This window comes from Lithobates pipiens, unplaced genomic scaffold (assembly GCF_037356315.1).
Source record: "Lithobates pipiens isolate NorthernLeopardFrog02 unplaced genomic scaffold, aLitPip1_a1.2 Scaffold_18, whole genome shotgun sequence".
Taxonomy (NCBI): Eukaryota; Metazoa; Chordata; class Amphibia; order Anura; family Ranidae; genus Lithobates; species Lithobates pipiens.
The window spans coordinates 506,629,636-506,652,852 of record NW_027507758.1 but is presented as its reverse complement, the minus strand read 5'-3'; the positions used below and the strand labels follow the sequence as shown (position 1 = coordinate 506,652,852).

At 46.1% G+C, this 23,217-nt stretch overlaps 1 protein-coding gene across 1 annotated transcript in view; it reads left to right on the top strand.

Moving 5' to 3' along the window:
- Positions 1-23,217, top strand: part of SH3YL1 (SH3 and SYLF domain containing 1) — a 273,258-nt gene that overhangs the window by 135,670 nt on the left and 114,371 nt on the right. Inside the window, exon 6 of the mRNA XM_077488694.1 lies at positions 1,896-2,024. Coding sequence (XP_077344820.1) covers positions 1,896-2,024 — 129 coding nt within the window. The remainder of the gene's footprint in view (positions 1-1,895; positions 2,025-23,217) is intronic.

Below are 23,217 nucleotides of genomic sequence, written 5' to 3'. Positions count from 1 at the left end.
GTCATTGTCCTGCTGGAAGGTGAACCTCTGTCCAAGCCTCAAATCACACACAAAGTGGCACAGGTTTTGCTTAAGAATATCCCTGTATTTAGCACCATCCATCTTTCCCTCAACTCTGACCAGTTTTCCAGTCCTGACTGCTGAAAAAAATCCCCACAGCATGATGCAACCACCACCATGTTTCACTGTGGGGATGATGTTTGGATGATGTGATATGTTGGGTTTTCTCCAGACATAGCGTTTTCTTTGATGGCCAAAAAGTTCAATTTTAGTCTCATCAGACCAGAGCACCTTCCTCCATACATTTTGGGAATCTCCCACATGCCTTTTCGCAAACTCAAAACGTGCCATCTTTTTTTTCTTCTGGTCACTCTGCCATAAAGCCCAACTCTTTGGAGCATATGGCTTATTGTCCTCCTATTTACAGATACTCCAATCTCTGCTGTGAAACTCTGCAGCTCCTCCGGGGTTACCTTAGGTCTTTGTGCTGCCTCTCTGATTAATGCCCTCCTTGCTCGGTCTGTGAGTTTTGGTGTGCGGCCGCCTCTTGGCAGGTTTGCTGTTGTGCCATGTTCTTTCCATTTGTTTATGATAGATTTGATGGTGCTCCTAGGGATCATCAAATATTTGGATATTTTCTTATAATCTAACCCTTACTTCTCAACAACATTGTCCCTTACTTGTTTGGAGAGTTCCTTGGTCTTCATGGCAGTGTTTGGTTGGTGGTGCCTCATGCTTAGATGTTGCAGCCTCTGGGGCCTTTCAAAAAGATGTGTATATGTAATGACAGATCATATGACACTTAGATTGCACACAGGTGGACATCACTTCACTAATTATGTGCCTTCTGAAGGTAATTGGTTGCACCAGAGCTTTTTATGGGCTTCATAACAAAGGGGTGAATACATACACACATACCAATTATCAGTTTTTTATTTCTGAAAAATAGTTTTATATATATATTTTTCTAATTTTACTTTGCCAACTTAGACTATTGTGTTCTGATTCATCACATCCAAACATTGAACTGCTGTAATGTAACAAAATAGGTAAAAAGCCAAGAGGGGTGAATACTTTTGCAAAGCACTCTATACCCTGTTGCTTCTAAATGAGAACATTCAGACGATATCAACCATTGTGTTAATTCAAAGTAATCTCAGAGGGTAGGCCAGAATGTTCCTACCTTGTTAGATAAATGGTAATCTTTTGTACACATGTTGAAATGTTTATTTTTGTAACTTTTTGATATACATCAGAATATCATATGATATGGACATAGGAATAGGCAGCTGTCTGGCATGTAGTTATGACCCTGTTCCCCTCTTCCTGCCGTAACCCTTCTTGCCAGAGCCTGTATGAAGTGATCAAACAAATGCCTCACCAGACATCTTAATTTAGTCACTGCCCAAATGCTTCCCCTCCTATAGTGTAGCTTCCTTTATGCACCAAGGTCAGTTACTTGTTCTTTACACTGGGGACGAGGTTTGGCAAAGAAGGGAAACAAGTAATTAACTGTTAGGTAATTGGTAAAACATGCTGATAGGAGAGATGGATGATCTTTGGACTAGAGACACACAAAGGCACCCTTTGACAACACTAAAATACAACTTGCCTTACTCTTACATTCATAGATATATTAACAGATATTTTATCTCTTGGCTTTTTAATAGGAACACACAAGTCTTGTTTTTTTCCCCTAAGCCCTGAATGGTGGGCTGAAAATCTTGAGAAGTTTATTGTATTTTAGAAGTCTTTCTTTTTTATCCTCAAATGTGTGTGAATTCCTCTGATATGGCAGAATGTCCAGCATGGGTCATGAATATTTTGCTGTCTTCCTGTTTAAAAAAGCTGTTGGGTTTTCCATACTGATTATTGTTTTTCTGACAATGTTTCAGGAATTTGGAAGGAGATGTCGCTATTCGAAGTTCTGCAGCAGTGTACACATATTGTAAGTCCAGGGGACTGTTTGCTGGAATATCTTTGGAAGGGTCTGGTTTGATTGAAAGGAAGGAAACCAATCGCAAGTAAGTTTGCTAACAACCTGCAACCAGACATTAGACAAATTAGCTTTTTCCCCTGTGATATGCCACAATTAGCATCCAATTCATAAGTATATGTAAACCCTCAACCTGTTAAATAACACATTCAGTTTAAAGGATAAGTTCACCTTTTAGAACATGTTACATGTTCCAGTAGCTGCAGCCTCTCCCACATTTTCTTTCCTGCAAAAATATGTGCATTTTTATTTTTAAAAAGGTTAACGCATCCAAAATAGAAATACAAGGCAAAGCATTTGTGTGTGTGTGTGTGTGTGTATGTATGTATATATATATATATATATTTATATATATATTTATGTGGGTATATATATATATATATATATATATATATATATATATATATATATATATATATATATATATATATATATATATATATATATATATATATATATATATATATATATATATATGTGTATGTGTATATATATATATATATAAACAAAAAATACAATTTTCTTATAACTGATTGTATTCCTTCTGTTATCAGCTGCATAAGGAGCTCAGAGAGCGGGAGGAGGAAAAACAACAGTACACTAGTCTAACCAGTGAATGGCTGTGTGGGTAAGGGGGGTGTCAGGACAAGTCTGATCATTGGAAGAGAGCAGACTGAGTTCTCAGCACAGCTAGGGGACTGACCACACTGGGATGGATGTGCTTTCAAGTCAGTTTTTTTTATAGGAAAGCTGAGGGACTGGCAGGAACATCAGGGATTTCACACAAAGATATAAGTACATGGTACAATAGGCACATATCGGGAATATGAAATGTTGGGCTTACATATTCTTTTGAAATACTAAAGTGTTTAGATCAGTATTTCTCTCCAAAAAAAATGGATCCATGCTTCTGACTCCTGTCTGCCCTTGGCACTCATATGGGATTAGGCAAGGCAGGGTCTGTTATATTCTGGTTTAAAATGAAAACGTCCCAGCTTATCATAAGCTTCACCTTATTGTATCACAGCTCTACACTAGATGAGGAAGGAAGCCAGGAGACTGCAGGCAGGGTGGTGACTAAAGCCTCTGAATGTCACGAGCTGGCTGTATTCAAACTATCCTTTCTGCTGCTAAAGATTGTAGCACTAACCCCTGAAAGAGCTGCTGGTTATTTTTGGGCTTACTGTTGCCTTCCGTTCTCCTTGTAGCAAGTCTAGGGGATGTCCCGTGGTAGATGGCCCAGTAACTTGAGACTGACAATAGATCCACTTGAATGGATTTTATTTGCAAAACTCAGACAATTGAACAGTCTTTCAACTTGGCATCAGAGGGTTGGAAAGGAAAGTTCCGGCACTCTTGGTGTCAAAGTCAGAAAAATGTTGAAGAACTTTCTTACTTTGACTGCATCCAGAGAATAGCCATTCACAACTCGATGATCACTTCAGGTTGGACAGTCCTTCTCTCACAAGGCCTAACAGCCAACTTGGTGCTTACTCAGGAACAAGTCTCTGCCACAGACGTTGTTGTAGAATGTACAAAATAATGTCTTTGTCACAGACGTTGTTGTAGAACCCGTAGGAAAACTAAGCTTGAGAACACTTGTGGGATACCTGGATCTCTCAGCCTACTTGGCGATATCCACAAGACCGCATTCTCTCGGGTAACTTCAGCCCTTCCAGGCTCTTGCTAAGAAAACCAACCCGTACATGGTGTTCTTCTGAAGAGTCCTCCCCTGGAATGCTTGAAGTACACTGGGTAGAACCGGAGACGGCATCCAACCACCTCAGAATCCTTCCTTAGGTCGCGTACACACGGGCGGACTGTTCGCCCAACTTTGTTCGTCAAACAATCCGACAAACAGTCCGCTCAAAATTTGCATGAACGGACTTGACCACACACGATGAACGAACAGTCCGCTGAAAGCGTGCGCGATGACGTGAACGGCACGTACGACGGGACGAGAAATACGACGTCCAATACACTGCAATGCAACCTTCGCCGTGTAAATCCTTTCTGAGCATGCGCGAAACTTAGTTTGTCGAACAAGCCTACACACGAGCGGACTGTCCGCTGAAACCAAGTTTCAGCGGACTGTCTTACGGAAATTCCGAAAAACTTTGTTCGTCAGACTGTCCGCTGAAACTGTCCGCTGAAGCCCACACACGAGCGGACTGTCCGCTGAAACACTGTTCAGCGGACAAAGTTGGGCGAACAGTCCGCCCGTGTGTACGCGGCCTTAGTTTCCATGCTTCAGGCTAGCCAGCCCGAGACATTAAAGTCGAGTGGATCCTCACCCCAGGCCATAGCCTTCCTGGGGGCTGGTCAGGAGAACCAGGACCATGAAGTCAGCACATCATTCTGGACCGGAACCCCCAACCACGTGACCTCCGCATCTTAAATACCCTCTCCCAGAAAGCACAGCGAGAGCGCCACTCCCACTGGGCGGGCTCAGAGAGAGACTAACTTAAGCACCTGACCAGACCATAGTTCCATGCCTGCCAGAAGAGACAGTGCCCCCTGTGGCCAGGCTGAACATCTCACAGTCCAGTCAGACTGATGCTGAGGCCCAATTTAGATAATTGTACCCAAACCAAACTGCAGTTTAGGCAACTTTAACTTTAGAAAAACGCATAGCGCGTGCTCTTCATGTTCATGTCATCTGATAAAAGTAGCAACCTGTGGCTTTGGTCCTCTTTTATAATGTTATACCTACATAATAAAGTTATATAGCTATGTATATTTGTGTTCTCTATCATGATATACACTACTGTGCAAAAGATGTAAGCAGGTGTGAAAAAAATTCTGTAAATTAAGAATGCTTTCAGAGATATAAGTGTTAATAATTTATTTTTATCAATTAACAAAATGGAAAGTAAATTAACAGAAGAAATATACAAATCAAATCAATATTTGGCGTGACCACTCTTTGCCTTCAAAACAGCATTGCCTCTCCTACGCTTGCACACAGTTTTTTTAGGAACTCGACAGGTAGGTTGTGCCAGACATCTTGGAAAACTAAGCACAGATCTTCTGTGGCTGTAGGCTGCTTCAGGTCCTTCTGTCTCTTCATTTAATCCCTGACAGATTCAATGATGTTGAGATTAGGGGTCTGTGGGGGCCAAACCATCACTTTTGGGACTCCATTTTCTTCTTTACACTAAAGATAATTCTTAATGACATTGGCGGTATGTTTGTGGTTGTTGTCATGCTGCAGAATAAATTTAGGGCCAAACACATGCCTCCCTTATGGTATAGTACAGTGATGGCGAACATAGGCACCCAAGATGTTTTGTAACTACATTTCCCATGATGCTCATGCATTTTGCAGTGTAGTTGAGCATCATGGGAAATGTAGTTCCAAAACATCTGGGGTGCCAAGGTTCGCCATCACTGGTACAGTATAATGGATACGTATCTGCCTGTATTTCTCAGCACTGAGGACACCATTGATCCTGACCAAATCTTCAACTCCATTTTCAGGAATGCAGCCCCAAATTTGCAAAGAATCTCCACCATGCTTTACTTTTGCCTGCAGACACTCGTTTTTGTACTGCTTTCCAGCCCTTTGATGAGCAAACTACCTCCTGCTACAGCCAAATATTTCACCTTTTGACTCATCAGTGCAGAGTACCTGCCGACATTTTTCTGCATTCCAGTTCCTATGTTTTCATGCATAGTCGAGTCGCTTAGCCTTGTTTTTACATCAGAGGTATGCATTTTTGGCCACAATTCTTCCATGAAGACCACTTCTGACCAGACTTCTACATACATTCATACTAACAATTCTACTGTAGATATTTGTACCTGGGTCCCACTAGTTTCCACCAGTTCTGTGCTGATGGCACTGCTGGACATTTTCTGATGCCGAAGGGAAGTAAGCATGATGTGTCTGTCTTCTAGGGATGAGCTTCGTGTTCGAGTTCGACTCGAACATTGGCTGTTCGTCCGTTCGGCGAAATCCGAACATTTTGGTCCGTTCGCGTCAAATTCGCGTGGCGCTCACGGCCCACAATGCACTGCGATGGCGCAGTGCATTGCTGGCTCATGATTGGCCAAGCATGCACTGTGACCCCCCATGCTTGGCCAATCGCAGCGCCAGCAGCGAGGACAGCCATGATTGGCCACAGGCAGGATGCCTGTGGCCAATCATAGCTCAGGCTGTGTAGTGCACGCCCCACACTATATAAGGCCGCCATCGCGGCGGCCTCGTGTAGTGTGTTGGCGTCTGAAGCAGTGGGTGTTCTGTGTACCTTCAACACAGTACACACCGATCGTTTTCGGCCGATTTTCTATCTTGCTGTTGTGTAGTGGTTATTGTCTGCGTGCCCTGACCGCAGTATACACCGCTATATTCACCTCACCTATATAGCTAGTGATCTATCTTTTATAATAGAGCTTGCAGTCAGTAGTGTTAGGAGATAGTGCGTGCTGTCTGCGTGCTCTGTACCCAGTACATACCGCTATATCCACCTACATAGCTCTTCTCTATTTGAGCCCACTTGCCACCTGCAGGAGTTATTGGAAGTTGTGTGTGCCTCCAGCACAGCACAGTATACATCTGTATATACCACTTTATCTCTGGTGTTCTATAATAAAGGCATCTGCAGGAGTTAGTGGGTGTTGTGTGCCTCCAGCACAATATACATTACCCAACTGCTGTTTTACCCAACTCCCTTCAGGCCATTACCATGTCTGGAAGGCCAGCAAGGAGAGGCAGACAGGCGCGAGCCGATAAAAGAGGGAAAGCAGGCTCTGTGTCTAGAGACAACAATGCTGGTCGTGGACGCGGTGCATTGTCATCAGCACGTGGCCATGGGACATGCTTGTCCTTCTTTTCGGCAGCTGGACATGTTGAACCGCAACATGCCAACGACTTGGTAGAGTGGATGACCAAGCCCTCTTCATCCTCCTCATCCTCTCTCACCCAATCTCAGGGTAGTAGCAAAGCAGCTGCCAACGCATCATCTTCCCTCCTCTCAATGTCATCATCAGTGACTCCTTCCCTAGACCCACCACGTCCTCCTGAGGAGTCTCCTGAACTCTTTGAGCACAGTGTTGGGTACATGCTCCAGGAGGATGCCCAGTGTTTTGTGGGCTCTGATGATGACACTCAGCTAGAGGAAGGCAGTAGTGTGAGCGCAGACAGAGGGGATGCTCAAGAAGGACAGCAATCTGGCAGTCATGTTCCACAAGCTGCAGCATACTGCCAGGTTTGCTACAGCGATGAAGAGGGAGGGGATGATGAGGGCACTGACTCCACGTGGGTGCCTGGAAGGAGGGAGGAGGAGGAGGAGGAGGAGGAGGCACATGTCCAACGAGGCAGGATGCCCTCCGGGGGCCAGCTTAGGGGCAGCACACCGACTGAATCACACCGCAGAGCTCCGCCTGTGCAGAGCGCTGCCTCTGCGCGTTATTCTAAAAGTTCTTTGGTGTGGGCCTTTTTTGAGACGAGTGCATCAGATCGCACCGCTGCTATTTGCAACATATGTCTCAAGCGTATCTCACGTGGCCAAAACATCAGCCGCTTGGGCACCACATGCTTGACCAGACATATGTTGACCTGCCATGCAGCTCGTTGGCAAGCGTACCTCAAAGACCCACACCAAAGATCAAAGCGGACCTCTCCTTGCTCCTCATCAGCTGGCATCTCCAACCCCACTAGACCTTCAGTCCTCTCTGAAACCTGCTCTGAGAGGAATGAAGGTGTAGAATTAAGTGTGTCACAGACAAGTGCTTCCGGGAACTCTGCTAGCGGTACACCCACGTCCGATTATAGCAGGCAAATGTCCCTGCCCCAGCTGCTGGACCGGCGGAAGAAGTTCACTCCCAGCCATCCACATGCCCAGCGGTTGAATGCTAGCTTGGCTAAATTGCTAGCACTTCAACTGCTGCCTTTTCAGTTGGTAGACTCGGCCCTCTTCCGTGAGTTTGTACAATGTGCGGTTCCTCAGTGGCAGGTCCCCAAACGCCACTTTTTCTCACGGAAGGCGATTCCGGCTCTCTACCGGCATGTGGAAGGCAATGTCCTTGCCTCGCTGGACAGGGCGGTCAGCGGTAAGGTGCATATTACCGCTGACTCATGGTCCAGCAGGCATGGACAGGGACGTTACCTGTCTTTCACGGCCCATTGGGTCACTCTTCTGGCAGCTGGGAAGGATGCAGGACAAGGTGCAGTAGTGTTGGAGGTTGTTCCGCCACCACGCCTCCAAAATGCTACTATTGGTTGTGACACACCTCTCTCCTCCACCCCCTCCTCTTCTTCTTCCTCCATGGCCTCTTCCAGTGCTCTGTCCTCAGAACCAGCGGTGCTCCGTAGGCGTTCCAGGGGCTACGCAAGTACGCAGGCAAAACTATGCCATGCCGTGCTTGCGCTGGTTTGTTTGGGGGACAGGAGCCACACTGGGGCGGATGTTTTGTCAGCTCTGCAGGGGCAGGCCGAGAGGTGGTTGACGCCACGCCAGCTTAAGCCAGGAATGGTGGTTTACGACAATGGCACCAACCTCCTCTCCGCCCTCCGACAGGGACAACTGACCCATGTGCCCTGTGTAGCTCGCGTCCTTAACCTGGTGGTGCAGCGGTTTTTGGGCAGGTACCCCGGCTTACAGGATGTCCTGAAGCAGGCCAGGAAAGTCTGTGTGCATTTCCGCCGATCATTTAATGCCTGTGCTCGGCTGGCTGAGCTCCAAAAGGAGTTGAACCTGCCCAAGAACCGCCTTATATGTGACATGCCCACCAGATGGAACTCAACATTGGCCATGCTGCAGCGGCTGCACATGCAGCAGAGGGCCATCAATGAGTACCTGTGCGACTACGGCACCAGGACAGGGTCAGGGGAGCTTGGTTTTTTCTCACCACGCCAGTGGGGCATGATCAGGGATGCATGCACTGTCCTGTCACCGTTTGAGGAGGCCACAAGGATGGTGAGCAGTGACAGTGCATGCATCAGTGACACTGTACCTCTTGTCCACCTCTTGGAGCATACGCTGCGTGGAATAATGGACAGGACACTTGAGGCAGAACAGAGGCAGGAAGAGGAGGACTTCCTTGCCTCTCAAGGCCCCCTTTATCCAGACAGTGTTCCTGCTGTGCCACCCATCACACAGGAAGAGAATGAGGAGGAGGAAGAGGAGGAGGAGGAGGATGATTGTGTCAGCATGGAGGTGGAGGCTGGCACTCAGCATCAGCAGCAGCAGTCCTGTAGGGATGATTTACAGTCCCAAGAAACACGTGGACTTGTACGTGGCTGGGAGGAGGTAGCTGCGGATCATGTTGTCCTTAGTGACCCAGAGGACTCCGGACCGAATGCCTCAGCTAACCTACTCTGCATGGCCTCCCTGATCCTGCAAAGCCTGCGGAAGGATCCTCGTATTCTTCGGATCAAGGAGAGGGACCATTACTGGCTGGTAGGGATGAGCTTCGAGTTTGAGTCGAACTCATGTTCTACTCGAACATTGCCTGTTCGCCTGTTCAGCGAACAGTGAACAATTTGGGCTGTTCGCAGCAAATTCGAAAAGCCGGAACACCCTATACAAGTCTATGGGAGAAATCTAAAGTGCTAATTTTAAAGGGTAATATGCAGATTACTGTCCTAAAAAGTGTTTGGGGACCCGGGTCCTGCCCCAGGGGACATGGATCAATGCAAAAAAAAGTTTTAAAAACGGCCGTTTTTTCAGGAGCAGTGATTTTAATAATGATTAAAGTGAAACAATAAAAGTGTAATATTCCTTTAAATTTCGTAGCTGGGGGGTATCTATAGTATGCCTGTGAAGGGGCGCATGTTTCTGGTGCTTAGAACTGTCCCTGCACAAAGTGTCATTTGTGCAGGAAAAAAAGTCTTTTAAAATCACTTGCGGCTATTGTCGGGTCCCGTAATACAGAGAACACTCAATGAGTGTTCTCTGCATTAGCCGACAATTCATTCATTCATTGATAAAAAATAAAAAAAAAGCATGGGGGTTCCCCTAAATTCAATTACCAGGCCCTTCAGGTCTGACATGGATATTAAGGGGAACCCCGTGTCAAATTTTAAAAAAAATTGACGTGGGGGTCCCCCTAAATATCCATAACCAGACCCTTCAGGTCTGATATGGATATTAAGGGGAACCCCGCATCAAATTTAAAAAAAAATTGACGTGGGGGTCCCCCTAAAAATCCATATCAGACCCTTTATCCGAGCACGCAACCTGGCAGGCCGCAGGAAAAGAGGGGGGGACGAGAGCGGCCCCCCCTCCCTCCTGAACCGTACCAGGCCACATACCCTCAACATTGGGAGGATGCTTTGGGGGTCTGTGACCCCTCAAAGCACCTTGTCCGCATGTTGATGAGGACAAGGGCCTCATCCTCACAACCCTGGCCATTGGTTGTGAGGGTCTGCAGGCGGGGGGCTTATCAGAATCTGGAAGCCCCCTTTAACAAGGGGACCCCCAGATCCCGCCCCCCCGCCTGTTTGAAATTGTAAGGGGGTACAAAAGTACCCCTACCATTTCACAAATAAAGTGTCAAAATGGTTAAATAAGACAAACACACTTTTGAAAAATTCCTTTATTAAAAATAAAAAAAATAAAAAAAAGATTCCAGCGGTGCTAATCCACTCTTGCTATCCAGCGACGGGTCTCCGGGGTCCAGCGATGGATGATCATATCCAGCGACGGGGGATCTCTCAGTCCAGCGCTGTCCATACATCCTTCTTCTGTCTCCACTCCGGAGACACTGCGGAGATCCCAGCGCTGACGTTTCTTATATTAGGAGGGCGGGGCCACCTGTCACCTGACCCCGCCCCTCTGACGCTGGAGAGGAAAGCCAGGGGTTCCCCAGTGACGTGTGGGTGACCCCGCCCCCTCTGATGTAACGGAAACCTGCGTTACATCAGAGGGGGCGGGGTCACCCACACGTCACTGGGGAACCCCTGGCTTCCCTCTCCAGCGTCAGAGCGGCGGGGTCAGGTGACGGGTGGCCCCGCCCTCCTAATATAAGAAACGTCAGCGCTGGGATCTCCGCAGTGTCTCCGGAGAGGAGACAGAAGAAGGATGTATGGACAGCGCTGGACTGAGAGATCCCCCGTCGCTGGATATGATCATCCATCGCTGGACCCCTGAGACCCGTCGCTGGATAGCAAGAGTGGATTACCACCGCTGGAATCTTTTTTTTATTTTTTTTATTTTTAATAAAGGAATTTTTCAAAAGTGTGTTTGTCTTATTTAACCATTTTGACACTTTCTTTGTGAAATGGTAGGGGTACTTTTGTACCCCCTTACCATTTCAAACAGGGGGGGGCCGGGATCTGGGGGTCCCCTTGTTAAAGGGGGCTTCCAGATTCTAATAAGCCCCCCGCCCGCAGACCCTCACAACCAATGGCCAGGGTTGTGAGGATGAGGCCCTTGTCCTCATCAACATGGGGACAAGGTGCTTTGAGGGGTCACAGACCCTCAAAGCATCCTCCCAATGTTGAGGGTATGTGGCCTGGTACGGTTCAGGAGGGAGGGGGGGGCGCTCTCTAGTCCCCCCCTCTTTTCCTGCGGCCTGCCAGGTTGCATGCTCGGATAAAGGGTCTGATATGGATTTTTAGGGGGACCCCCACGTCAATTTTTTTTTAAATTTGATGCGAGGTTCCCCTTAATATCCATATCAGACCTGAAGGGTCTGGTTATGGATATTTAGGGGGACCCCCCACGTCAATTTTTTTTTAAATTTGACACGGGGTTCCCCTTAATATCCATGTCAGACCTGAAGGGCCTGGTAATTGAATTTAGGGGAACCCCCACGCTTTTTATTTTTTAATTTTTTTTATCAATGAATGAATGAATTGTCGGCTAACGCAGAGAAAACTCATTGAGTGTTCTCTGTATTACGGGACCTGACAATAGCCGCAAGTGATTTTAAAATACTTTTTTTCCTGCACAAATGACACTTTGTGCAGGGACAGTTCTAAGCACCAGAAACATGCGCCCCTTCACAGGCATACTATAGATACCCCCCAGCTACGAAATTTAAAGGAATATTACACTTTTATTGTTTCACTTTAATCATTATTAAAATCACTGCTCCTGAAAAAACGGCCGTTTTTAAAACTTTTTTTTGCATTGATCCATGTCCCCTGGGGCAGGACCCGGGTCCCCAAACACTTTTTAGGACAGTAACCTGCATATTACTCTTTAAAATGAGCACTTTAGATTGTGAACGTTCGAGTCCCATAGACTTTAATAGGGTTCTAAAGTTCACACGAAGTTTAGGTCTGTTCGCAGGTTCTGGTGCGAACCGAACAGGGGGGTGTTCGGCTCATCCCTACTGGCTGGCCACTCTCCTTGATCCACGGTACAAGGGTAAGGTTGCCGACCTTATCTTGCCATCGCAGAGGGAGCAGAGGATGAGACATCTCCGGGAGGCCTTGCAGAAAGGTCTGTGCAACGCGTTCCCAGAGACTGGGAGGTTACAAACTCCTGGTCCTGGACAACGTGTTGCTGAGGCATCGGTCAGAAGGAGCGGTGGAGAAGGTGGCCGTCTGACTGATGCTTTCAGACAATTTTTTAGTCCGCAGCCCCAAGGTATGATCGGTTCCAGCACCCATCGCCAGCGTCTGATTTACATGGTGCAGGAATACCTAGGGGCAAGGTCAGACTTGGACACCTTTCCCACCGAAAATCCTCTGGCTTACTGGCTCTTGAGGATGGATCACTGGCCAGAGCTTGCACAGTATGCAATTGAGCTACTGGCCTGTCCTGCATCCAGCGTTCTTTCGGAACGCACCTTCAGTGCTGCTGGTGGCTTTGTTACCGATCACAGGGTGCGCCTGTCCACCGAATCAGTTGATCGACTGACCTTCATCAAGATGAATCAGTCTTGGATCACCCACAGCTACCAAGCACCTGAAGCTGATGTAACCGAATAATTTTTTTTGAAATACCACATCCCTTCAAGACTGCCTATGCTGATGCTGAGTGACTGTCCTGTTATGTTGATTGTCTATCCTCTTCCTCCTCCGCTGATATGTTGGAAGAACATTTCTGGTTCTGGTTGATGCCATCAGCCCAATTTTTCTGCCCCTGTTTAACAGGGGCGTTTAATTACAATTTTTGATGCAATGCTTTGCAGCAGGGCTAATTCCTGCAATCAAACAAGAGTATATGGGAGAGGTTGCAGTGTGGTGGCACCAGCACCAGTGCCTAAGGCCCAATTTTTCTGCCCCTGTTTAACAGGGGAGTTTAATTACAATTTTTGATGCAATGCTTTGCAGCAGGGCTAATTCCTGCAATAAAACTAGAGTATATGGCAGAGGTTGCAGTGTGGTGGCACCAGCAGCAGTGCCTAAGGCCAAATTTTTCTGCCCCTGTTTAACAGGGACATGTAATTACAATTCTTGATATAATATTTCACAGGAGTGCCCCTTCCTGTGCCCACCCAGAGTAACGGTGAAGACTTATAGTGTTGTGGCACCAGCACCACAACCACCAAATGTCAATTTTTCTACCACTGTTCAACAATGGCATGTAATTACAATTCTTGATATAATCGTTCACTGCAGGGCGCTCCAGCGCCCACCAAGAGTCACTTTGAGGGCTTACAATGTTGTGGCAAAACCAACACCTTGTTCCGCCATTTCTGCAGAGCATATAGGGCAGGCCCCTACTTTCAAACATCCAATTTACAAACATCTCCTACTTGCAAACGGAAGGAGACAACAGCAAGTGAGATGAAAAAAGATGGACGACAAAACAAATTATACAGGGGTGATAACCCTTCCCTATGTTTTCCAAAAAGCTTTAAAATAGTTTTTTTGACTGGAGCTACACTTTAAAAATGTACCAGTTGAAAATTACAAACAGATTCAACTTAACACAACAAACCGACACAATCCCTGTCTTGTTTGCACCGCCTGTATACTGCTGTTCTGAGTATATAGGGCCTGGGGGCCACACGCATTTCCTTTTTTTAATATGGGTACGGGGTTCCCCTTAATATGCGTACAAGACCCAAATAGGCTGGTAATGGGCAGGGAGGGCTACCCATGCCATTTTTCTCAATGATTTTCAACCATATTGCAGGAACCAGATATAACATTAAAACCGCAAGCAGTTTTAAATGGTGTTATTTCCGTTTAATGTCATTTTGTGCAGGGACTGTTCTAAACACGGGAAACACGTGGCACTTCACAGGCATACTACAGACACCCCCCAGGCACCATATTTAAAGGAATATTTCACTTTTTTTTTTCACTTTAATCGTCATTAAAATCAGTGCTCCCGCCAAAACGGCCATTTTTAAAAACATTTTAGGCATTGACCCATGTCCCCTGGGGCAGGAGCCAGGTCCCCAAACCCTTTTTAGGACAGTATCTTGCATATTAGCCGTTAAAATTAGCACTTTTCATTTCGAACGTTCGAGTCCCATAGACTTCAATGGGGTTCTAACGTTCGTTCGAATTTGGGGTCCGTTCGAAAGTTCTGGTGCGAACCGAACCGGGGGGTGTTCGGCTCATCTCTACTGTCTTCTACTGCATTAGGTTTCCTTGGCTGACCACTGCGTCTATGGTCCTCAATGGTGCCCATCTGTCTGCATCTTCAGCAGCACATCTTGAACCCCTGTCTGCTTTGAAAACTTTGCCTGGGAGACACCTTACTTATGCAGTATAACTACCTTGTGTCTTGTTGCTGTGCTCAGTCTTACCATGGTTTATGACCTGTGACATGAAACTTCCACAACCTCACCTTTGTAGCAGAGTTTGGCTGTTCCTCACCCAGGTTTTAAGCTTCCTACACAGCTGTTTCTGTTTCAGCTAATGACCGTGTTTCAACCTACATATGAAATTGATGATCGTTACCGCCTGCTTGGTATAATTGGTTAATCATATACCTGACAAAATCCCTGACTTTGTGCAAGTAAAAGGCGGGTTCGCACTGGTACGACAAATGCTCCGACATTGGGAGCTCATGTCGCATGACATGTCAAAATCAATGTTTCCCTATGGGAGCCATCTTAACTGGTCCGACGCAAGTCGGTCCGACTTTGAAAATGCTCCCTGCACTACTTTAGTCCGACTTTGATCCTACTTCAGCCCATTGAATATCACTGAAATCAGATCAAAGTCGGATCGCTGCCTTAACTGAACCAACTTTGGCATGCAACTTGTGCTCTCATGATCTTTAGGGGGAACGCCACGCCAAATAAAAAAACAGCATGGGTTCCCCCTCCAAGAGCATACCAGGTCCTTCAGTCTGGTATGGATTTTAAGGGGAACCCCCACTCCAAACAAATGGCATGGGAGTCCCCCAAAATCCATACCAGACCCTTATCCGAGCACACAGCCCAGCAGGTCAGGAAAGGAAGTTGGGACGAGCGAGTGCCCCCCTCTTGAACCGTACCAGGCCGCATGCCCTCAACATGGGTGTGTGGGTGCTTTGGGGCAGGGCTTGTTCCCATGTTAGTGAGGAGAAGGGCCCCTTTCCGACAACCCTGGCCATTGTCGGGGTCTGGGGCAGGGGGCTTATCGGAATCTGGAAGCCCCCTTTAACAAGGGGAGGACGGGATCTGGGGCCCCCCTTGTTAAAGGGGGCTTCCAGATTCTGATAAGCCCCAGAGCCTCCCCACCCTATTTGAATGAGTATGGGGTACATTGTACCCCTACCCATTCACCTGAAAAAGTGTCAAAAATGAAACACAGCACAGGGTGTTAAAGTAATTTATTAAGGCAGCTCCGGCATCTCTTCTGACTTCTTCTCCCCTCTCTGGCTCTTCTCCACTGATGTCTTCTAGCTCTCTCTGGGTCTTCTTCTCTCTCTCTCTGGTTCTTCTCCCTCTGTCTGCTGTCTTCTGCCTCTGCTGGGTCTTCTCCGCTATCTTCTCCCTCTGTTCTTCCTCCGATGTTGACACGAGGCTCTCTCCTGCTCTAATGCCGAGTGTGCAGTGTGCCACTACTTATGTAGGCATGTCGGACTTTAGTCGCAGGGCAAAGTCAGATCTAAAGTGGTCATACCAGTGTGAACCCGGCCTGAGCCCTTGTACACACGGTCGGAGAATCTGTCGGAATGAGTCTTATCGGACCGCGTCGTCAGATAATCCGACTGTGTGTGGTATGCATCGGACTGATTCCGTCCGAATCTCCGTCCGATCCAAATTTCCAACATGTTGGAAATATTTCCCGACCAACTGGGCCGGACGTACCTAATCCGATCATGTGTAGAGCATTTTGATCGGACCAAGTGCCACACATGCTCAGATCAAATTCCTACATCAAAGCTATTGGCTACTAGCCTGAATGTAGTCCCATCGTAACGAAATTACGTCATCACGTTCTGAAAGATCAGATTTTTCGCCAACTTGGCCCGACCGTGTGTATGCAACAGTTTCGGACACAATCCGTCGGACTAAATCCGACGGGCAAAATCCGACGGATTTGGTTGGCAAAATCTCCGACCGTGTGTACGTGGGCTTAGAACGGATGCTGGTTTGATGCCAAAGGGCAGTTACACCAAATATTGAGTTAATTTAGGCTTTTTCTTCTGCTCATCCACTGCATTTTGCAAATTGATAAAAAATAAAATATATATTTTTGAAAGCATTCTTACACATCTGCCTAAAACATTTGCACAGTACTGTATATATAAATGTAACTCTTTCAGTATTGTAATTATTTATCCACCAGTTTTACAGTCTTCTGCAGTCTTCAGGTAGTCAGGGCTGAACTGGGACAAAAATTTGGCCCTGGGCTTCATCCCGACCAGCCCACTTTAATTTTTCAAACAAGCGCAAAAACTTTATATAAAACTATACGCTATTGTGCAAAATAACATAAGTAGCATAACATAAGGAGTCCTCACTAACCTCTTATATTATTTCACTTATTCTTCTCTGTATTTTTCTCATCTTTCTCACATCACTGCGTGAAGTTGAGGGCGAGCCGCGCAGCCATTACTTTGTCATTGAAACCGGCCCACTGAGCCCTCGGCCCACCGGGAAACTCCCTGTAGTCCCAATGGCCAGTACATGCCTGCAGGTAGTTGCAAATCCTTACTGATTCTGAGGTATATTAAGTTACAGCATTCATTGTCATTGGCTAACAGTGACAAACAGTACAGGTAATACCTGGAAAGCCTAATTTCCTAATTCAACTGCACATAAAGAAATAATCTGGACCCAAGGGGTTCAGAATAGCAATTTATTAGTGGAAAAGAAATAAGGAAGGCAGTTTTTTTTCTTTTAAAATGACACTAAACAAAAATTGTATAAAATAAATGCAATATATTTAACTATAACTAGAATGTACCTTCTGTCTCTCGTTTTCTTTATTTCACCTGTCAATGCAAGCTTTTCTGCGGTTCTTAGACCTTCTGTTGTAGGGTGGCTACGTTCATTCTACATTACCCCTTGTTTATGTAAGCATTGCTACCCTATCCTGCTCGACCCCAAGATATAATACAATACTGCATGCAATCACATTCAGCACTATGGGAATTGAAGTACACATAGAGTGGAGCATGTGACCAGAAATAATGGCACTGTTCACTCTGTGAGGTGCATCAGTGAAGAATAGGGTGCAAGCGCAATAAGCCTGAAGACAATAGTAATAAACATTAAAAAAAACAGCCATGGTTTAGTTTACTGTCACTTTAAACACTTTACCCCCTTTTTCTGTGAGAGGCTGTGCCAGGTGAAGGGAAAATAAAGTGTTCTGTTGCTGGTGCTGAAGGCAGAAGCAGGGTACTGTTAGCTATGCTTGCTTAGCCCTTTGCTCAAAGTCGAAATTTCACAGGAGTCTTTGATTTCCAGCTGTGGATCCCCACAGTGAGGGAGCAAGACAGCAGAAAGAACACAATTTATGGAGCTGTCTACAAAACTTAAATAGTATATACATCTATATGTATTTCTAAGTATTTTTGGCATGTCTGACTGTATACAGCTTCCTTAAAGTGGTAGTAAACTCCTTTCTGCTACTTTTACCTACAGGTAAGCTCATAATAAAGCTTACCAGTAGGTAAAATGAATATCTCCTAAATGTGCACCATTTAGTAGATATTCCAGTGAGCAGCAGCCTGTGACGTCACTGTCGCATGTGTGCTGAATAGATAGCATGATCATGCGTTCCCTTCAGAGCTCTGTGCCATGGCCATGACTCCCATGCTCATGTGCGGGAGTGACCTCATCGGGCCTAAGATGTTCAAAGGGCCAGAGCCCACAAACCCAGAAGTAAGACTTGGTGAAGATGGAAGCCCTGTCATCGATGACAGCTCGCCGCTGGAGGGCTTAGTCTTTCAAGGTAAGTCTCACTTTTTTTTTTGGAAGAAATTTACTACCGCTTGAAGTAAACTTGTATTGTGAATCTGTTGCAAAGTTTCTTACATGGAGACAATGTCAGTAATAGCCTACAATACACACCTCTCAGTTTATCATTGGGTTCTTATCAGGTCTGCGAAAACCTCCTGCAGACCTTGATAGGTTGCCAAATGGTGAACCCGAATGAGAGCCCAAGGAAAGCTGACAGTGCTGCTACTTTTTGTGAGACAATGGCTTAGTGTTGTCAGCCCGCAACAAGCAGTGTGCTGTATCTTACTTGGCAGAATGTTCAGATAAGAAACTTTGCAACATACAGTGCATTTTTTCCACATTTTGTTATGTTACAGCCTTATTCTAAAATGGATTAAATTAATAATTTCTTTATCATACATCATAGGACACAGAGCCTTAAGTAATTACTTAATGGGTTATGGGCCACCTTCAGGTGTTGACACTGGTATACCCAATCAAAGAAGTTCACTCCCTATATAACCCCTCCTCCTTCCAGGAGCACATCAAAACCATGCTGGATTTAAAAAAACCTCCACAACCGGATCCATCCATGCCACTGCAGCCACAGGATGGTACCTGGGCCTCACATAAGAAGAATGAGGTTTTGCCTGTAACACTTCTCTTTGAGGGCTGGACCCTAGAAACCTGGACTCTTTTTGGTCTTGCTACATTACCTAAAGTTGTCCTTAGGGGTGCTATACAGGTCCAAAGGAGTGGAACCCCTATTAAAAGGGACCTAGTCTTTGAAGGTTTAACTACGCTGCTCACCGTGATGGGTGAAGTTCGGATCTGCTATTATAGCAGTATCCCACCGCGAGGATAAGGTAAGGGGAGAAGCCTAGGAACTATAAAAAATTCACCTATGCTTTTTCTCATATACTCTGTATGCTTTAAAAATGTCTCCTCTAGAGGGAGTATATTGCACTTACCTTGTACGATGCCTTTTTCAGCAGCCCTTGTGTAGCACTGCAGACTCTAAAAGTCTGGCTTCTATCGCAGCCAGTGCCACCTCCTCCCTTTTGAGTCTGCATCTGCAGACCCAAATGCCGTCCACACTGACTAGTGTTATTTTTTTTAAACCAAGGAGGGTATTGCAGAGGGGCGTGGCTTACAGATAAGCAGCACCATGTGCTGGACCTCACAACCATGTGGAGCACATGGCGCATAAACTAGGGCGGAAGACGTGGAGGACGCCTAATCAGGTTCTCACCTGAGGCTTAAGACAGATGCTCTCAGTTCATATGCTGAAGACAGAAGTCTGTCACACTAAGGGACACAGGCGTGCTGGGCATGTAAAGGTGTGTAAGCAGGCATTTCCAGTACAGGAAATATTATGGTTACTCGGCATCAAAGGCTGATCCTTATGGTGACATTGTTCAGCAAATACCATCATTTTTTTCTTAAAGTGCCTCTGCTTTTGTGCTTAGCACTATGACTTACAGAGCTACCACAAAGGTACCGAGGATTCCACCCCTAGGCACTAGGAACTCCAGTCATGCCTCCACATTGTCTTCCTCTCTGGAGGTACCTGACATGGCAAGCCAGGGTGAGTGATTGGAAGCAATTGGTGGTGCAACTGCTTCTCACACTTCAGCCCCTGTATAAGTGACTGAAGATGCATTTTCCTCTGCCCTGCAGGGCTTAGAAGGAAGATTAGTGGCTTTAATCCCATACTCCATCCAAGAGGAAGCATGCTAGATCCCCCTCCCCCACCTCAAACCCCTCTTTCCAATGGAACAGTGAGCACAGGATTAGGTATTACCCTCAGGTGATCATGGGGAAAAAAGAGCCGAATTTTCCTTTGCGGAGACTGAACGTGATGGAAAGTCCAAAATGTTATAATTGTCACTTGAGCTGGAGGTGAGCCAAATGTTCCAATGAGAACACCTGATCCATGGCAGCTGTATAAGAGGGAATTTTCTCTCACTGTAGGAAGATTTCTTATCGTACATCACGGGACACAGAGCCATAGTAGTTACTATGTGGGTTATAGGCCACCTTCAGGTGATGGACACTGGCACGCCCCAAGACAAAAAGTGCACTCCCTTTATAACCCCTCCCACTACTGGGAGAACCTCAGTTTTTTCGCCAGTGTCTAAGGTGTAGGTCACAAGTAAAGATGTGCTGTGCTGAGCTCCACTGAAGCAATCCTTGCTGGGGCTAGCCATGCAGCCGAATCCATTCAAAGTGTCGTTTTAGGCCAAATTAAATGGTACCCAAGACTCATGTCTGAAGAAACAAGGTCTTGCCTGTAAACGCTTCTCTTTTGAAGACTTTTAATAGTAAGGCCATAAAGTTTTACTGGTGGTGGTGCTATTACAGCTCCAGGATTGTGGGTTTCCCCGGGGATCCCCAGCTCCTGAAGGTTTAACGGAACCCACCATGAAGGGTGAAGGTTGGGTCTGATGGTTTTACCACAGAAAACCCTGCAGCGGGAAAGGTAAGTGAAGTTTTCTAAGATTTTTTTTATATAAATGACACCTTTAAATTTAGTAAATGTTGTCAGGCCTAGGTGTCACCACTGGGGGCTGTATAGTGCACTTACCGTCTCATGCTTCTCTGAGAGCCAGCAGTGGACCTCTGTTAAGTATGAGGGGGGTTTTATCCCCATCAGATGCCCCCCTGTGCTGTTTTTTCTCCCCCTCTTCACAGGGAAGAAGCGTCAGGAAAAAAAAGCGCGAACGGCACGGCGCCTTACTCGAAGGCTTCCAGGCCCCCCCTTCGCCATTTTTTCCCCCTCACTGCTGATCCCATAGGATCGGAAGCCCGCACTCGCGTGGGAAATTCTCTTTTTCAAAGGGAAAGGAGAGGGGCGGGGCTTAGCACTGCATTGGCATCCTCCAACTCCCAGCGCGGGAAAGAGTGTTTAAAAGGCACCATTGTTACTGCTGCAAGCTGCGGAGTGACACAAGAGCAAAGGTGGCATGAAAGAGGTTTGATGACACAGGCATTCTTTTTGACACATTTACTACTGCATCAGGCTGAGCATTGATAGCAGCGACAGGGCTGGACTATTGCTCAAGCAGTGCATGCATTCCTTCTGGTAGTACCTGTGCTTTGTGCAACAGGCTATGGTTGGAAGGGGGGGTAAAACACCTCAAAAAAGGGCTATAGAAAGTCTTCTACAGTCAGAAGCCTAGAACCATCTCAAAAAAGATGGCATCCTCCCCTGAGAGTAATATGGCTGATCGGAGTGAGCCATCAGGAGTGACGAGTGTTGAAGCTGTGCTTAACACTGCAGCCCCTATATTTTTTTACTAAGGAGGTTTTTTTCTTCACCCATTTTAGGCTTGGAGCAAAAAATGTACGCTTTAATTGTATCCCAGAGTGGGACTAAGCGTAACAGGTCCCTGTCCATTGCTCAGGACCCTCATGCTGAGGAACAAGGGGCGAGAGATGACAAATTTCTCTCAGGGGACCAGGAAGACGCTGGTGACTCCTCTTCCGAATAACCTAATATGGAAGGATCAGGTTCACAAGAAACGTTGGTACAGTCTCTCACAGAATTGGTCCGCTCCACATTTTTGCTGCCAGTAGCGGAGTCAGTCGATGAGCCCGCTTCTGGTTTGGGTTTACTAAAGCCTCCCAAAACTGTTCATGCTTTTCCTATCCATTCATGGCTAAAAAAGCTTATGTATTTGGAGTGGGGCACACAGATAAACAGTTTTTTTTCCCTCCATAAACGTTTTCAACACTTTATCCTATGGAGGAAGAGTTTAATAAGAAATGGGGGATTCCAGCTATTAACGCTGCTATATCCTCTGTGAACAAAAACCTGACTTGTCCAGTAGAAAATGCTCAAATGCTGAAGGATACAGATACAGATTCAGTGGTTCAGCCTGTGCTGGCAGTGATCGGGTTATCTCAGTCCTTAAAGCACCAGTTTATAGAGGTATTCGAGGTTATTCCTGATCAGCAGGTCCAAGATTTGGCCAGGATTTCAGAGGCGTTGTGTTTTACAGTAGACGCTATGAAATATTCTATTGTCCAGACCTCACGGCTTATGCTAGGGCTGGTACATGGTGCTTAAAATCTTGTGGTTGAAAAATTGGTCAGCCGAAGCACCATGCAAAAATCTCTTGGCCAGTTTCCCATTTCACGGTGAACCGTTATTTGGAGACGATCTGGATAAATACATTCAAAGAATTTCTAATGGGAAAAGTTCCCTTTTACCGGTTAAAAAGAAGTTTAAGCATTTTTGTCTTTTAGACGAGCATCTTCTCCAGTGCCAGGAACATCAGCCTGCAGGCAGTCATGATGGCCTCCACCATCAGGTTCAAGAGGTAAACCTCAGGGTCAGTCCTGGGGTTAAAAGAGGCCCTGGGGGAGGAAACCCACAAAACAAAATACTAAAACCTCCTTATGAAGGAGCGCCCCCGCTTGCTCGAGTGGGGGGAAGACCTCTGCAGTTTTCAAGGGTCTGGCAGGAACAATGTCAAGACAGATAGGTGGCTTCCTCAATATCTCTAGGTTACAAACTAGAGTTCCAAGAATTCCTGTTTCTCAGATCAAACATTCCCAGAGATCCAGTAAAAAAAAGAAGTCTGTCTTTTTAGCTTTGGATCATCTCTTGAGTGATATCGGTGGTCCCCTTGGAAGAAAGAGGATTGGGGTTTTATTTAAACCTTTGCACGGTACCAAAACCAAATGGGGGAGTCAGACCCATTTTAGATCTCAAAAATCGAAACCAGTTTTTGAATATCCTCTCTTTTCACATGGAGTCAATCCGATCAGTAGTCTCCATCCTACAAGGTGGAGAACTTCTGGTGTCAATCAACATCAAGGATGCTTATCTCCATGTGCTGATTTTCCCCAATCACCAGAAATATTTACACTTCGAGGTAGAAAATCTTCATTTTCAGTTCGTAGCTCTGCCCTTCGGTCTAGCTACTACACCTCGAGTGTTTACAAAGGTCCAGGCTCCCCCTTTAGCCAGATTAAGGGCT